Source organism: Plectropomus leopardus, chromosome 16 (assembly GCF_026936395.1).
Source record: "Plectropomus leopardus strain MGB_pleo_1.0 chromosome 16, ASM2693639v1, whole genome shotgun sequence".
Classification (NCBI taxonomy): Eukaryota; Metazoa; Chordata; class Actinopteri; order Perciformes; family Serranidae; genus Plectropomus; species Plectropomus leopardus.
The window spans coordinates 21053522-21072207 of NC_142191.1; the positions used below are offsets into that span (position 1 = coordinate 21053522).

At 37.3% G+C, this 18686-nt stretch overlaps 1 protein-coding gene across 1 annotated transcript; it reads left to right on the top strand.

Moving 5' to 3' along the window:
- The first annotated feature begins 98 nt into the window (after positions 1–98).
- knl1 (kinetochore scaffold 1) lies at positions 99–18418 on the top strand. Its single transcript, XM_042504029.2, has 32 exons — positions 99–344; positions 1855–1889; positions 2053–2089; positions 2194–2253; positions 2364–2446; positions 2535–2581; positions 2676–2697; positions 2841–2884; positions 3631–3683; positions 3856–4516; positions 5326–5378; positions 6160–6790; positions 7131–7183; positions 7936–8572; positions 8766–8818; positions 9755–11758; positions 12352–12481; positions 12586–12644; positions 12740–12838; positions 12948–13063; positions 13656–13746; positions 14017–14133; positions 14223–14310; positions 14490–14552; positions 15057–15096; positions 15198–15302; positions 15734–15834; positions 15982–16047; positions 16341–16450; positions 17289–17410; positions 17729–17854; positions 18040–18418. The coding sequence occupies exons 2-32, from the start codon at positions 1861–1863 to the stop codon at positions 18134–18136; spliced, it is 5997 nt and encodes a 1998-aa protein (XP_042359963.2). The 5' UTR covers positions 99–344; positions 1855–1860; the 3' UTR covers positions 18137–18418.
- The last annotated feature ends 268 nt before the right edge of the window (positions 18419–18686 follow it).

Consider the following 18686-nt stretch of genomic DNA (forward strand, 5'->3'; position numbering starts at 1 on the left):
ATCAAGAAAGCTACTTTTCTACTTTTGGTCGTCAGAAAGTTTGTATTTATTGGTTAATACAGACCAAGCATTACATGCAATCATATATTTTTTTCGTTTAATTTTGCTGCATTAAACGAAATAAGCAGCGAAATCGAGACAGTAGACCCACATACAAAGAAATAGTCCACTGCGCATGCGTGAAGGCGGCTAAATTCAAAACTGAAGACGTTAGCAGGTCGAGGCTCGTTGACGTTAGCTGGAGGTAAAAATAAACGACATGTAAAGTATTTTAAGGTAGTTAAAAAGCAATAATACGATCGCTGGCGTTATAAAACACGAGGAATTGGCTCATAACACACAAGGTATGCGCTATAATGTTTATTTGGTTTGTGTTTCTTGTTGATACTGTGAATGGTCAGCTAACACTAACGTTAGCCCTGAAGATGAGAGCACTGAAGGATGTTGTGTGCCAGCGAGGCCAGCGATGTTACTGGTTTATTTTCTGCAATGAACGACGAGAAACTGGGACCCATGAAAGATTTGGGAGAAACGGTGTTTTGTTGACAAAGGGGAACTCCATATCCAGCTAATGTCATATCTTTGCCATTACGCGTAACATAAATATGGACAGTGTTGAGCTGAAGACTGTTTCCAGGTCGATATTACTCCAACCCTCCTTAAACATTACTCCAACCCTCTGGGGACTGTATTTTATTTATCAGAGGAGAGGGGCTGCCTGGGAGTGATTTTGTTTTTTGATTTTGTATTTCCTTTTTTTTTTAAAAAAAAAAACAAAACTTTATTTATTTATTTATTTATTTTTTAAATCTTGACCCTCCCAGAGGCTATAAATGTCTTCTCCTAATCTATCAGCCTCCCTCGACCATGAATTACATGTTTGTTTTCATCTCCACCTGGTAGTATTACAGCCAATGTACCGAGTAAACAGCACAAGGGATAGTTATAACCCTAGACTGTACATAAAGAAATGTATATACAGCCCATGCTTATAATCAAAACAAACAGCGAATTTCTTAGGCAAAATGCAAATCATCCCTAATGGTGTGTTAAAGGACCATCAGAGTTTCTGGCTATGATAAATGTGATTTTGCAGATTTTTAAAGAATGTATGCCTTCCAAAACTGCTTGTGGGGTTGAGAGGTTATTTGAAATAAATACAAAACATACCATTTCAAAGTTTTATGTCCTTCACCTAAGCCAAAATAAAAGTTCTGTACCACCCCTTCCCTCCTCATTATTAACAAACAGTCCCTAACCACAGAGGGAGGCACTTGCATTAGCAGGTGAGATACACTATTCAATGGGGGAACACATTTCAACACAACTGATTTTGAATAGATTTTGGTTAGAAAAAAAACCTGGACCCTTTCCCACATCAGTGTGATACCCCTGAACTACAAAAATCGACGCTTGTTAACATATGAAACATTTAGTTAGAACTGAAAGTGGATCTCCATATCCAGCTAATGTCATTCGTTGATCATTTCAGCTCTGTGTTGATAGCATCAGTTACTGTTTAGATATAGATTACCCCAAAGTAAATGTTTGTTTATTGTGATGAACCCCCCCCCCCCCAAAAAAAAAAAAAACATTTGAAGTTAACTTCAATTGATGACTGTTTTCATGCCATCAATGCTATTTCATTTTTCTTACTTATCAATAAGCAAGCTTATTTGGAAAATAATACTGTTCTACCTGCTAATTTGGTTGCTCATTTAAAGCTTTAGCTAAAGATAAAGAATTTCAGACAGATGTTGCGTATATGTGCACATGTCTTATAAACTTAATTCTAATCATATACTGCAGAATCTGTGATATACCATATCAAACATTGTTTTCATTTGTTTATAGCTGAAAATGGAGCCTCTGGATCCTGCCAGGAATGAGTGAGTGAACATTATGTTATTGTGAAAAAACAGTCAACTGTGCCTTGTGTCGGTGCCTCCAAAGCAACGGACTACACATTACCCATGGGCCATTTTACATCAAGTAATCACCCCACATTCACATACACCAGAGCTAAATACTGTTTAATATTCTGTGTTCCAGTGAAGGTAGTGGATTCTCCAAGCGGCGCATTTCTTCGGTCAGTGCTACAAATCATTTTTGGGCAAAGTATATACACTTTTAATTTTTTAGAACAAATTTTTGACCTAAACCATATAATCTGCATTTTTTCTTTTTTTTCAGATTTTAAAAGCACCTCGCAGATCAGTCAGATTCCCTGACCCAGAGCAACAGGAGAATGTGGTAAAACACATTTTTCACATAAATCTCACTCTAGCGATCACAAAATGGAGTGTTTCTAACTTTGTTTATGGTTTTGTATTTTACTTTATATAATTTATATTTTCACTAAGGTGGAGTGTATCAAACCAGTGGAAAAGAGGATTTCAAGAAGAGTCAGTTTTGCCCCTGCTGATGATGTTCTCGTATTTACAAAGTGAGACATTAGGGCAAATTAAAAGTCAGGCTTAATTTTCCAAGAAGAGCACTGACATTTTAACCTAATTTATATTTTATCTTTACAGGGATGTAAAAAATGCCCGAAGTCCTTTGCAAGACTTAATGACAACAAGTAAGCCTGTCATTTATGTTTAAATATGTGTTGATTTTTTTTATTATTATTTTTTTAAGCAGCCTTGTAATATTTACCACGTGTTCTTTCACAGCGGCAGCAGCCACACAGAATAGGTAAGGTGACCCAGTCCTTTCAAGCTTTACATATTCAGCTGTTGACAGAACCTCAATTTAAGGTGCTAATCTTTGCTTTACTGTCTCCTTTAAACCAGTCAAAATATTCTCTATTAACAACATATATACTGAATGTTTTTAAGGGTCCAGCTGGCAGTCACTGAAGATGGGCTTCAACGAATTACAGGTAGATATATTCACTTTTCAGTTCAAACTATTACCAAATGCTCGTATCATCTTTTAGAGCAGGGGTGTCAAACATACGGCCTGTGGTCCTGAACCAAGCCGCCAAAGAGTCAATCCAGCCCACTGGATCACTTTGCATACCTAGTATTGAGTCACTTGTGCAGACTAACAGGTGCTAGGTCTCAGATTTTTTTTCCTGATGTTTCTGCATTGTAAAATCTAAAAATAATTAATAATAATTTTAATTCAGTTTCTTAATGTAATAATATGTTCATTGTTGTCCATGTGTTCCACTCCTCTTTTTTTGTGGTTTTGTTTTGTTTTGTTTTCTCCAACATTTGATGTAGATTACTTTTTCACTGGACCAAAAAAAAAAAGTCATGTTTTTTATGTTACAGTAAACATTTGTATAAATGAAGTTGTTCTTCTTTAATATTGATTACTAGAAAATTGGTCCCAAAATTAATTCAGAGTGGAATTTAAAAAGTCTTAATTAATTCTGTTGAAATTGCAATTATTTTTGACGACATCTCAGGCTGTTCATCTTCTGTTTTGTAAATGGATTAACGACTTCTGAATGTACCTCTTTACACTAAGGGGGGGGTTGTTATTTATAGGTTATTATGTAATGGTTTTAGTGGTAAAGCCCACTTGAAATCAAATTGGGCTGTATGTGGCCTACTAACAGTTTGACACCCCTGTGATAGAGTGTAAAATGACTTACTAATTTCAAGTCTTCAAATTTAGGAATGGAAACCCTATTGAATGCTCCTCTGCATGCTTCTCAACAGAAGGATAAGGTGAGCTTTAACTCGCTATGGACTAATGTGTTTCTTACCACCATAAAACTGTTAAAATGCTTTGCTAGGATTTTATTTACTGTATTACTATAATGCATCATAATAGAGATTTTGATGTAAATCTTGATATTTAGTAACCGTTCATTAACATAAAGCTACTTATCTGCACCAGGTGACCTTTGACACTGAGGGTGACTTTGGAGAGAAAACAGTGATGTTTTCAACAGATGATGCGTTCATGGACATGACCCACTGTCACACTATAAACATCGCCAGTGATGCAGACTTACTTGCAGATATGTCTGCATCACTACCCACCAGCAGAAACATGGATTTAAGTGCAGAGAAGAGAAACATATCCTCATGTGTGCCTTCTTTGGATCCTGGGTTTGAAAACTTTCTTGCAAGTCTCTCTAAACCCAGTGGCTCTAGCGTTAACCCTGTAATCACTAAGATGACGCCTCCTGCTGGAGAGTCCTCAGAAGAAACAAACGGCACACTGGCCCAAATTAAAACACAAAGGACTGATGTGGATAAAGAAAATCAGGCTCCAACTTCTGTTCCAGCTGTGATGGAGAGATCACTTAACACATCCAGGAAGATTGGTGAATTATCTTTTGGAAGTGCACTCTGTCCAAAAGATGATTTAAGCATGGATATGACTGAAGCTCATACAGGCCACATTCAGGCATTCGCTGATGATGATGACGTCTTTCAGTGTCTCATTCCCACACAAGAAATGTACTCTCGCCTTGATAACAGAGTACTGCAGACAACAGAGAAGACCAAACAACAGCAGAGCAGTAAAACACAAGTGTCATTCAACCCTAAAGGTATTAAATTTACAACAACTTACTAACTGTTTAATGAGCTAAATGTTTCAGCACTAATATATTTCTTGCTTTGACTTAAAGGGAGGGGTTTTTTTTTAAGGTTGTATAAGGTACTTATCCATAGTCAGTGTATTATCTACAGTAGGTGGAAGTTTGTTGTGTTATTGTGTAACTTTGGTCAATTGAAACTCATTTTTTTAAAAACAGAAATAGAATAATTACAAACAAACTAACCGATTAAGGCAGTGATAGGCAGTTCTCGTGTTCTGCGAGGACCATTTTTTGTCAAAGGAGTCTGGTGGCTTTTGAGAGAGCATTGATAGCAGCTTCAGTACGCAGTTGGAGAGGGCAGTCTGGCACAAGGTTAAGCTGTCCTATGCAAACTGGCCTATGCAGATGATGGGGAAAAAGGCGATAAGCAATGAAAAAAGACAATTAGGTAAAAATACAAGAAAACTGCTTAAACATTTCACCAAGAAAAAAAGAAATGGACAAAAAAATAGTCAAAAGGCCAAGACAATTACCTAAAACTTTTGTATTAAAAAAAATCAAACAAAAAAGACCTAAAAAAGCTTGATAATTACAATAATTTTGTAACAATAGCTTTTTTCTTTTTTCCCCAGACCTTCTACTGTAGAAAATACACTGATTATGGAAAAGTACCTCAAACAGTTACCCTACTTTAAAAAAAAAAATCAAACTATGCTTTTAATACATGAGATCTTGTGTGTTTTGGGAATGTTTGTAATATTTTACAATTCATAATTGAATACAGTTTGAATTGCATCTTGGTACATTTTCAAATTTAGGTATGACATCCTTGAAGAATCCCCCTCTACATGCTTCTCATCAAAGACACAAGGTGAGTTTTATGATAAGTTTTCTTTGCTGTAAGAAGAATCTTTTATGCTGTAACGACATTAACTAAAAGTAATGACTGCATGGATATGGACATGAGTATGACGTGTAAATAGTATGCTAGGTTTTGGGCAGTGGTAGGATACATACAAGTATGGAATTTACTCAGAAACTACTTAAATACAATTTTAGTAGACTTTGCTTGGGTAATTTCATTTTGTGTTATTTTATTCTTTTATTCCACTGCATTTCAGAGGCTTTGCTGTTGCTTTACAACATTCATTTGGTAATAGCAAAATCAGATTATTATTACAAAATATAAATTGACTGATAAGTTATCATGCGTCATTATAAATTAAGCTAGTCAGCAGGATATAAAGTAACTGCATTGAGATCCACCCTTACCAGCTACTGCATTTAAGTGATATACACATTAATGCATAAACTATTATGATTCAGAATCAAACACATTAATCTAAAAATGGGCCATTCTGCATAATGAGTACTATTACTCAGAGTTATTTTCAGCAATTTAAGTATATTTTGATGCTAATGCTTCTGTACTTTTACTGAGTACGATTTTGAATGCAGGGTTTCTACTTTTGAAAGGGTATTTTAACACTGTAGTGTCACTACTTTTATTTAAGCAAAAGATATAAACACTTCCTCCACCACTGGTTTCGAGAAATGGTTAATTTAAGTCTATATGAGTTGCTGTTAAAACATGCATCAGTATACTTTTTAATTTTCTGTCTTAATGCTTTTTAATGTCTTTTCCTCTGCAGGTCAACTTTGATCCAAAAGATGAATGCAGAGAGAAAACCATAATGTTCAGTGCAGGTGATGAGTTTATGGATATGACTCAGAGTCACACGGTAAACATTGCCAGTGGTTCATCGGCTCCTCCAAACCAAAGCATTTTTCTTACTCGTGGAAAAATGGACAATGCTTCAACTGCAGCAATGCTTCAGGAGAGGAAACGTGACACTTGTGGTGTACCTAGTTCCTCAGCTAATGGTTTAGATCCAGAATTTCAAGACTTCCTTTCAAGTCTCTTTAAACCTGGTGCTTCCAGTGGTAATCCTCCTACTGCAGCGTCCTCGAAGGAAACTGTCAACACAAACAGCTCCCTGTCCCAGATTAAAAGTGATGTTGGTAAAGAAAAACGGTCACTGAACACAAGCAGGAGCTATGGAGAATCATTAAATGGAGGTGCAATCTGTCCTGAAAATGACGTCAGCATGGATATGACTGAAGCTCAGACGGGCCGTATCGCAGGATCCACTGGTTCAGATGATCCTTTCCAGTTTCTTTTTCCCACACAAGATATGTACCCGCAGAGTGAGAGTCTAAACAAACAAGATATGACTTCCGGACAGAAGAACAGCGAAGTGCTGGGATCATCTAACCGCACAGGTATGGAGGCCAAAAAATGTCCTCTTTTTTTTTTTTTTAACCCAAATTTAAACCAAATAATCAATGAAGAAAAAAAACAAAACAAAACAAGACATTAAAATGAAAATGAGCATATGAAACAAAACTTTTTAATTTTTCGTAATGTGAGTGATGATGTATAGATTTAAAATTCTGTATTTTATAACAACTTCAGTTCTTCAGATGTGCCTTAATGACTGGAATTGTATCTTATATGATTATATGACAAATAAACTTGACAGGTTTTTTTTAATGGGGGAAATTAGGAATGTATTTGCTTTTACTAATTTGCTTTTTATTTAATCCACTATCTCCACATTAGGTATGGAAGCCTCATTGAAACAGTCTTTGAAGACAAAGGTGCAAAGAAATCAGGTGAGAATAATGATCCACTTTTGTCGAGATGTGTGTGTGTGTGTGTGTAACATGTGGTTTGTCGCTGTGTAATCATGTGTTTAAAATTTTAAGTTGCATTTTTAGAGCTGCATGTGGTCTGTACTGTGCTATTACATATTGATCAAAATAAATTAATTTGTGAAATTTGAGAATGGTGCAGTAGGGTTGCATTGGTATGCCATGAAACTGTATTCCATGGTATTAAAATTGTCGGTTATCATACCATCTATATTTGCTGATCTGTTATATCGGGGAAAAAATACAACCATAAGGAGAATCTCACCTGCCCGCACACAAAACTCCTTTCCTTTTCAACTCTGTGTCAGACTTTTTACACATACTTCCATTAAAAAGTAAAAGTAGTTTTAAAATTTCAATTAAAATAAAGCATTTTTTTTAACCTAAAAAAAAGAAAAAACGTTTGTTCGTATTTCCTGAAGGATAACTGTAAATAATAATGACAATGTTAATAACAATAATTGTATAGTGGTATTTTCTGAGATGGTTATTGTACCACAAAAATCTAATCATTCAGTCAGTCACTGAAATTGACATTCTTTCTTTTAATGCTGGTTCTAAATTAGTAAAATGTAAAAACAAGAATTATTTAATAATTATATATATATTATTTAATAATTATATATATATATATATATATATATATATATATATATATATATATTTTTTTTATTTATTTTTTTTTAATTTATTTATTTATTTTTTTCTTTCAGGTCAAGTTTGATGCTGAAGACGACTGCAGAGAGAAAACTGTGAGGTTTTCTGCAGACGATGCCTGTATGGATGTGACACGGAGTCACACTGTGAACATCGTCACTGATCTCAAACTGCAGTCCCAACAAAATCTGGACTTCTTACCTACATGTGGAGAGAAAACTGTGAGGTTCACTGCAAATGATGCAGCCATGGATATGACCCAGTGCCTCACTGTAAATATTGCTAGTAATTTAGTGTCAGATTCAGCTTGTCCTGGGAAGAAACAAGAAGGTGACACGTGTCCTCTGCCTGGAATCAGACCTTCATCGGCACATAGTTTGGATCCACGATTTAACACGAGCATCTCAAAACCAAGTGGCCTCAGTGTTGCTCCGGTGACTGCAGGAATCACGCTTGCAGCTGCACAAACCTCTAACATTGGAAACTCTTTGAATGGAAGTTCAGTCTGTCGAGAAGATGATGTAGGCATGGACATGACTGAAGCTCACACAGGCCGCATTTTAGGAGTCACAGATAATCTTCATTGTCTTTTCCCCTCACAAGACATGTATCCCCAAAGTGTTGGTTTAAAGAACGCAGAGATGACTTCACAACAGACGCGCAATGGAGCACTGGGATCATCTAATCATAAAGGTACGGAAACACCAAACCATCAAATGTTTTGACCTAACTGTAGACCAAATATCTAGAGTTAAACCTGTGAGAACAAGCCAACAAAGAACACATACTGAATGTAATTCAGTTAAATGTTTAAATATTGGAATTTGGCTCTGATAGCTGTTTTTCTATATGTTTGAATTTCTTTGTATCCCATCTCCACATTTAGGTTTGGAAACCTTAGTGATGGCATCTGTAAAGACAAAGGGGCAAAGACATCAGGTGAGCTTAAACCTTTGCGTACTTTGATCCTTTACATATTAGTTTTCTAAACGAATCACTACACCGCCTGCTTGCCCTGACTGTCATTGAGGCTACACTAATCATTTTTGTTGCACTAAGAACTTATGAATAATTTGTGTAATGTAGGGCTGTATTGAACTCCGAAATATTTCTGCCAAGTTGGATTTGATGAACAAAAATGAAGCAGAAATATTCATGATACGGCCGTCACCATTTTTCAGTGGTAAAATCATTTGGATCCAGTGTCTGTGCAGTAGCACTCTCTGCGGTGTTGAGTTCTCACCCATACACCCACCAGACCAATTGCAAGCAGCATCATTTATCACGGGCACACCGATTGGCACGCACAGCTGTCAATCATGACATCAGCGCCCTTTTTCATAGTGTCAAATAACTAATTAAAACCAAAGTCACCAAGAAACAAACACTTGACCACAGCAAAGCGATAAGAACTACCTAAAATCACAGAAACCAACCCTGGGAAGAAATTAATTTAACATGTGCTATGACATTTTTAGTTTGGCCCATGTCCCATCTGCAAACACTGAGGGGGACGATTGTATGACCTAAACTGCATCCAGTATCGAAATGTTTTGGCCTCAGTTTTGGAGAGCTGTCCATTATACAGTCTATGCTCAAACAGTGATGACATCTTTAAATATTGTGTCATCGTACAGTGTGGTTATTTTTTAACATAACCCGACTCTAAGTAATATTGATTCACATCTCCTAAATAAGTACATTTGTTAACATATAAAGAACCACTGTTATTGTACCAGTTTCTTTCCTTTAGAAAGGGGTAGCAAACTTTTTATGGATACTGGCAGTGAAATGATAAAATGTTTAAATTATGAAATAATAATGCTAACATGGTGCCTCATAAAAGTTGATATATTTTCTGACTGTCTCCCTCAGATCAAGTATGACGCTGATGACGACTGCAGAGAGAAAACTGTGAGGTTTACTGCTGACGATGCCTGTATGGATGTGACCAGAAGTCACACCGTTAACATCGCCACTGAGTTACCATTGCAGTCACACCAAAATGCAGATGTTTTTCCTGCTTGTGGAGAGAGAACAGTGAGATTCACTGCAAACGATGCAGCCATGGATGAGACAAGAAGCCACACTGTAAACATTGCCACCGACATCGAACCACAGACACACCAAAATTTGGAGTTTTTACCTGCTTGCGGAGAGAAAACAGTAAGGTTTACTTCCAATGATGCAGCTATGGACGTGACAAGAAGTCACACTGCAATCATTGCCACAGATTTCCAACTGCCGTCACACCAAAATGTGGACTTATTACCTGCTTGTGGTGAGAAAACAATGAGGTTCAGTGCAACTGATGCAGCTATGGACGTGACAAGAAGTCACACTGCAATCATTGCTACGGATGTTGAACCACAGTCACATCGAAATGTGGGCTTTATACCTGCTTGTGGGGAAACATCAATGAGGTTTCCTGCAAATGATGTAGCCATGGAAGTGACCCAATGCCTCACTGTAAATATTGCCACTGACTCAGCAGATTCGCTTCTTCCGCACCAAGATTCTAACATTTTATCCACCCATGAAAATATGGGTTTTCCTCTATCTGCAAAGAAGACACGTCGTCCGCATAGAAGCCAGTCTTCATCAGCACATGCTTTGGATCAAGGATTAAAAAACTCCTTGTCTCGGACAAGTGGCCCCTGGGTTAATCCTGGGATTGCCAGAGCAGTGGCTCCTGCTGCACCGCCTCCTCAAGAAACTGTTGATGCAAATGGCATCCTGGACCAAATTCCAGCACAGAAGCCTGATGTGGATACTGAAAAAGAAACTCCAGGTTTAATCTCAGCTGTCCTGAAAAAGCCAGAGCATAAAACCATGACAGACAGTCCAGAGGACGATGTAAGCATGGATATGACTGCAGCTCAAACAGGCCTCATTTTAGGACCAACATACACAAACGAATCGCCTCAATATCTTTCTTCCACACAGGACTTACACCCCAGATCAGACCATTTGAGGAAAACAGAAGTGATCTCACAAGCGAGAAATGAGGCACTTGGATCATCTGTCCACGATGGTGTGGAAATCACAAACCTTCCCGATTCTCTTGACTCAAATGACACCAGGAAGGAACCTGAACCGAGAGATCAAACTTCACCACGTCAGATTGAAAGTCCATCCAGCGTTGTTGACCATGATGTTGATGCAGCACCTTCACAGAAGTCTAGACGAAAGAGTTTAGCTGATCTTCAGTCAAAATTAAGGCGACTGAGCCACATGATTAATACAGCTCCTGATGATAATGCCATGGACAGCTGCTCAGCGTCTTTCCCTCAGCCAGAACATGACATAGACAAAAACTCCAACGACAAGACCAAATCCCTACCTGTAACAGAGCCTCAATCCACAATGGGTTTGGAAAACATTCTGAATGCACAAGCTCAGGGTCTTATGCAAGGAGAACAAACCTCTACTTCAACATCTCCTTTTAAGCTGAAGACTAAACAACTTATGTCCAGACTCTCAATGGGAAGCTTTAAGGCTAAACTCCCCCAAAGAAGCAAGCCGGAAGATCCAAAGAAGGTGAATTCTGTGGGGGAACCCACTAAGACAGTCACTGTCAATGTTACCAGTCACCTCAGCAACCTTGACGATGATGTGAGCGATATTTACGATGAAGAACTCGGCAGCTATGAAGACATGTCGGAGACACTGGACATAGTGAGTCCACAGAAAGCCACTGAAGAAGGGAGTGCTTCTCAGGAGTTGAACGTGAAGGAGCATTTAGAGGAAGATATATTTCAGCAGGACTTTATTAGTGCTATTCAGGCAAACAAGAGACCTTTGCCAGAGGATGAAAATAATATCGAGGATGGGAAAAGAATGAAAACGTCCGCCGACACAGCCACCGACAGTGAAACGGTAGGTCAAATTAGAGAACTGCGATTTGTCAAATAATGGATGAGGGCTTTATTTACCATAGACATGCTGTAAATTCTTACTCTTAATGCTTTGGAGTAGTTTAAATTATAGACTGTTTATTATTATTATTGTGATACATGAATAGATGCCTGAATAAGTAATATCCAGTCTTGGGTCACTGATGCACTTGTTTTGAAAATTCATGGGTGAAAATGTGTGGGAACTGTGTTTTTATATACATCTTTTTTCTTTGTTAATGGTAGACTGAAACATACCATTGTTGTCGGGCACAACAAAATAGTAGATGTAATTTGAACTGATTAGTGAATGAAAACAGGATTTGTATTCAAAAGTGAAACTTGTAGCAACAGATTGGCAGGTTGAGTATGACACGACTTTTGTTCACATAGGATCAGAGCTCTGAAAATGCATGATGCAGTATATAATAGTAACTTGTCTCTCTTCATTTGTTTGAGTATTTTGAATACTGACTTTGATATGAGAACATTATGTATACCTGTATATTATAGTTTATTGTCATAAAGAATCTTCATTTGTTTTTGATTGTCCTTCTTTATTTTATTTGTTGCCAGGGATTACTGTCTGACATTGTGGAGTGTGACAGTAACATCACTACAGCTCCACACATGACGACACAGACCACAGATTACTCCAACAGCAGTCACACTGCCACCATCAGATGTGAAGCTACATTTGAATCAAGTAAGTTATTGTGGATTCACATGAGTGTCATTATTATTTGACGATGCTTACCTGATGTTATTGTGCTTCCCTAGACTTTCATTCAAACCTCTTTTTCCCCCCAGCTTTCAAACAAAGCCTGTTTGAATCCCAGCTTGAAGACTACACCTGTGACGTACATCGGGTATATTGCTGACGTATTTTATAAATAAATCTTTGGGAATCTGGGAAATATTTTTTCTTGTTAGTCAATAATTATATTCAATGCTTTGATTACAGAAACTTGATGATGGCACCATTACAGTGTTGGAGTTCTTTAAACTCTTCAACATAGACTTTGTCATCCACAATCCTCGGCAAAGTGTGCTTCCTGGCAGAGTAGGTTCATCTTCATTTATAAATAAATATACACTGTATATATGTGTATATATATAATGGTGATATATTGTCAAATGTAATGATGTGAGATTTTACTCTGTTTTTGCAGCTTTTGTCAGACACAGATTGCACACCAATGGATTTATTGAGAAACAGGCACATTAGCCGTCCTAAGCAGATGGTATATGAGCAAAACGTCCTGAACCTCACAGAAAAGGTGGAGGGGTATGTATGCCTCAGATTGTTACATATAGTAGACCTTCACATTTAGCTGTATGAATTCGTGTTGGGTTTTTGTTTTTTTTTTTTTTTTTCCACAAGAAGTGTTTATGTTTCATATGAGGCCCGGTCCCTTTAAAGTGAAATTAGACATGTTTTTTGCTGTAACTTGTCATTATGAAGTAAATGTGCATTGCACAATGTCATGGCCATACAATAGTGATACTCAAGTTGCTTTACTCCAGGAGCAACTTTTGCAAAATGACAGGGGGCCAGGGGCCAGCGAATAAACAAATGTTAATAACATTTATCAGTTAATAAAATAAATGAATTGCCTGTTTTCAACCTTTAAACATTTTCTGTCCTTACTGTTTTTTGCCAAGAAGCAAATCGGGCGACAGCAGCCTTGTGCAGGTTAGGTGGAGGCAACAATAATACCGCTTTGAAACACTAGGGGGAGAAAAACTGTAAAGTTGTCTGTTTCCACGTGACTTCTGAAGCGACTTAGACACTGTTTTAAGAAGTTTAAATAAAGTGTTTTGAGTTAACTTTTAGTTAACTGAAGCTCAAACGCAGGAATCTTTTGTCATTTTCTCAGGTTGAAGGAGCGAATGCGGGACCTTGACAAACCGCTGAAAGATGTTAACAGACCTTTGTGGGAAGAAGTGAGAAATTCTTCAGAGAAAGAGGTATTAGATGATTACTGTGTTTTTCAAACTGCATTTTGTTTCCCCCTTTGTTGCTATGACCATGTTCATGTTTACAGTGTCACATGAACAGTGTGAAAGGGAGTATATTTGTTATTTTGTTTAAAAGATGTGGGAATCATGTTTTGGATTGGGCTGATGCCTTTTACGACATATACACAGCGTATATGTCGATGTAGCAGTAGAAAAAGGTATTAATTGGGCAAAAGATTTTATTCTTAACCTCCCCATTGTGTTTGTTTGAATTCACAGCTAAAATCTTTTGGTGCAAAACTAAAAGAGAGGAATAACCTTTTCAGAAAGATGAGCAAAGTGCAGTCACATGAAATGAAGGAGGTCCTGTACTCAGATCTTGTGCAGGCTAATCTGGTAAGAGCCTTCACCCAGAAATACACAATAACAACATGGAGGGATTTTTTGGGAACATGGAAGGCAAGTGATGTTTTTCATCTTTTCAGGAGGAGCAACAGAGGTTGGGAGGAACGATTGAGGAAGCAGATGAGATGATAAAACGTCTGGGCGAGTGTATTCATGAAGTAGAAACAGGTATGCCTACTGTGGGAAAATGTCTCATGGCTGTCCAGTTTACAATGTCACCGTATATGTATAAATGGACAAATTATTCAAAAGTACAAAAAGAGGCTGTGCTAGTGTGGACGTGCTGATAAAGGGACGGTGCAGAGCGGAAGTGAAAAAGCTGTAACGCTGTTTTTCACTTCTTTTAGAACTCGCTGCAGTTGACGAAAAAGGCCTCGAAGACAAACCAAGTCTGAAATCACTTCAGGAAGGTAATGTGTACAGGGTTGCTGCAGATCCTTAAGAAATCTTAAAAGGCAGTTGAATTTATTAATCTAAAATTCATGCCTTAATTGGTATTAAAATGTCTTAAATCAATATTTCAAAAGTCTCAAAAATGCAAAGACATGGGATGTGGGATTTTATAATTTGTAAAATAATAATTTACAGAATGCTTCTCACATTAATGTCACCAGAAAATCATGTTTTTGGCAAAATTCTTCCATAACTTTAGTAATATATGTCATTTTGTGTTTTTGTTCGTTTGTTTGTGTATTTAGTCATTTTTTTATTTTAGTTTTTGTAAAATTGGTCTTAAATTTCATTTCGAGTGGCACGAAAAAAGTCTTAGAAAGTCCTAAATCTCTGTTGACTTAAACTGTAGGTGCCCTGCTTGCAGAATCATTTTCTTATTCAACTATTTATTAATTTGTTTGGTTGTTCTTTTTTTTTTTAGGTGCCTAAATTAAATATTGTTTTGTTTTTTTGTTTTCCAGAAATGCACAAAGTCAGTGAGACTTTGGCGGATAATGAGCGGTGAGTTGAGTATATTAATAAGCATCCTTCTCACGATGGACTACTATAAATAAAGAAGGTTTTTTCTTAGTTTCTCATTGTGTTCTTTGTTCCTGTCGCAGACAAATAACCGAACTGGAGTTGCAGAAGAAGCAGAATGCAAATAAACTGAGCAGGCTGATATCTGAGACGACGAGCCTTGAGAGCCACATCACCATGCTGCACATGTCAGTTTCTGATTTTAAGGTTTTCAGATCTTAAGCCTTGCTTTTAGAACACGTATGAGCTTATTTACAAAGAGCTGCTTAAGCTGAACCTTGAACCACTTATATTTTACCATTTTAAAGTCTGTTTTCTCTGTTATTGTCTCTGCATGCCAGCAGAGTATGTTTGAATACAGTCTGACTCTGATGTAGTTGAGTAACGAAAATTATGTTATGACAGTGTGATCCAACATGTTAAGCCGTGAATCCAGAAGTTTCCGTACCAATGCCCTGCTGCTACTTTTAAATTGTACTGCACTTTTGAGATTGAGTGATGTTCACTTCATACATCGTGAATGGTCATGGGAATTTTATCATGGGCTATGCAAGAGAAATTTTGTCCAGGAAAATGTGTTGGAAGCCTGTAAAAACCTTTTGTACATTTCTTACCTCAGGGTGAATGAATGGAAATTTGGAGAGAAGACAGATAATCGCACCCTCTACACTTCCCTCCATGAGACCCTGCATCTACAGTTGGTGTATGAAAAATCCAGTGGTGAGGTTTTTTTTGCAGTGACCTGAGATTTTGCAGACTGATTTGTGTCCTATTACAGCAAAGCTCAAGTTCTTTTTTCTTCTCTTCTTTATTTACACACCATGGTTTTCTCATGAATAATAGTTTCCCTTTTTATTGTTTTTGAAGGAAATGATGCTGATAATCAGTCTGAGAGGAAAATATCACACATCTCATTCAAACGCCAACTTAATGGTGAGAAAAAATACAGAAAGTTATATGTTGTGATGAGTGATTATTTGCTATAAACTGTCAGAATCTGTGATGCATTTCATTTTTGGGGTTCTCAATTCATGTCTGTCTCTCATCTCTGCTGTCTGTGTACCTTAGGTGTCAAATTAATATTACTTAAATCTTTGGTAGTAGTCAGTAACTGTGGTTTTTATAAGGGTACATTTAGATTGCCATTGTTATTGTTTGAACACGGGGCACATTCTCGTTACTGGTCATTTGTTTAAACAACAACAAATATTTCACGGTCTGTCTAGATGAGAAGTCGCGAGGCCACGCCTGCCTCGTTCACAAACTGCTCTCTCACTACATCGAGGGAGAAACAGACTGGGTGGAGAAGTATCCAACAAGCAGATATGTTCCAAAGGTGGGTGAAAAAAATGATTTTTTTCTTTTACAGCTGGACACAGGCAGCAACATGTTATTGGCTTATTTTGTAAATGGTCAGACTTGTTAAAAGTTCTTTAAAGAGCCCTGACACACCAAGCCAATGGTTTGCCATCAGTAACTCCTCTGTGAGCGTCTGTCGCCCTAAGTTTTGGCAGTGTGTCCTGCATCATTACCACTAATCAGACCTTGTCAGCTATTTTTTTGGTTGATTGAGCTTGTTGAATTTGTAGTCTTTGTGCTAAGTGCGACTTTTTGGCTGAGTCACAGGTAACAAAAACGGTCGGCCTTTGTCACCTCTAGTTCTTTGATGTCGGTTTAATGTGTCTGGGCTTAAAGTGATTCAGTATTAAGTGTGGCTGCTGGTTCCAGCAGGAGGAGGATCTGTATGATCCTCTGTAATGTTGTCAGACACTTTAAACAACAGTCTGAGCCTGTCAGTGGCAAAAACAAGCACTTTGGATGTAAACTGACGGTGCACAATTCCCAGAGTGGTTATGTTGCAGCCTCTTTTGAAGTTGTCAGTTGCAGCACTCTCGCTCTATGTAAGACCAGTTTTTAAAAATTGTTGATCCCATTAGTCCCTTAGACCCAAAAACATGGGGAAATAGCACCCAGTTTGAATGATATTGAAGTTACTCATTCCAGGTATTGTATCTATCGATATTGTACTCTGAGGATGCAAATAGCCGATACTGAGCTCATATTTCTATATCTTTTCATATCGCGCGAATTTGTTTTTTTCCACCATGGAAATATCATTATCACAGTTAGACTGAAACTTTCAGCTGAGGTATTTTGTCTCCTGTTGCATGCAGCTGCTCCATGACGTGGGCCTGGTGGTGAGTCGCTGTCGTCTGCTGGGAGAGGAGTTACGTCTGCTGGAAATGTGGGGCAGTCTGAGGCTCGATATTCTCAACATCAGCTGTCTGGACTCTCAGTAAGAACTAAAATAGATTACCACCTATGAAAGATACTTTAAATATTTGTCACATTCTTAATGTAACTGTATAATTACATTAGCCATTATTAAAATTTAAAATTATGAAGCAGACCAAGTGGCTTCAAACTCTGCTATAAATTAAAAGCCACTAATATATGATTTTAGGGATACTTTGGCCTCAAAGAAGGTGGACATTGAATTATTCCATTCAAATATTGACTTATTCATTGAAGATATCAAATCTGTAAAACCTCAATTGAAAAACAGATCTTATCAAAGACTACTACATTAAAAATGATCCTTCTCCTCTTCTAGGGTGCACATCATCTTCAGCAGTCTTAAGGCATTCTCCAAGTTTGAGGTGATCTTTTCCGTCACTTTGATCAACCACCTCTATGTCCTCCAAGTGCAGAGCTTCAGAAACATGATCGGGAACACAACGTAAGTTTGACACTGATCTTAGGACATTTTCAAATAAGCAAGGTAGTATTTTCTTCTCTTGAGAGAAATGCATCTTGAGCTCTTCAACAATGTGTCAAGTTGGCACAGTGATATTGTCAAGATTTATGCAACATTTAGCAATCTGCTGACAATCAGTAATATTCAATATTCTCATGTATTTGTAGGATCCAACAGGTTGAAGAGATTGTGGCGTCGTTCAGTCCAGGCAAGAACCTCCTGACAAAGGTTGTCAAAAAGATTCATGAAAATCTGCTCTGTTGAGATCAGAGCTTTGAACTGATTTATCAAATGTAATCAAACTCTTTTGTACAATATAGATGTTAAAAAGCGAATAACTTTAAAATCTAGCAATTGTCATTTCTGAAGATTCAAAAAAATGAATATAGTGTACAGTTTCCATGTCTTTTTTTTCTTCCCGTGTGCAAACAGTAATGGGGTTTCACTGTAATTTGTGTCGTCATAATGCAATAGCATATCCACCTTTTACATGAGACAGAAAAATATGTAAAATATATGTATGCGCATTAAAAATATTTTGTTTGATTCTTCTCTTTCTTCCACTTATTAAAAAATGTGCTCTCTTCTCCAGGAAGCATTGTCTTCTATGATGATTAATGCACACATTAAAAACGTTAGTCTCTACTTAATCTGCCTGCATTCATGTAGTTTGACCTGTTTTAATTGTGTCAACAATAAGGATCAACTTGCAGAATATGAAAATGATATACAGAAGTGTTGAGACTAATGGTCACTAACCTAATGCTTCACTAACTTATTGGCTTGAGTGTAGCTACTTTTCAAATTGTTTAAA

Coding starts and splice junctions, on each gene's coding strand:
- knl1 (XM_042504029.2), top strand. CDS start 1,861: ATGGAGCCTCTGGATCCTGCCAGGAATGA. Junction 3,684..3,855: donor CTTCTCAACAGAAGGATAAG/GTGAGCTTTAAC, acceptor TATCTGCACCAG/GTGACCTTTGACACTGAGGG. Junction 6,791..7,130: donor GGGATCATCTAACCGCACAG/GTATGGAGGCCA, acceptor TCTCCACATTAG/GTATGGAAGCCTCATTGAAA.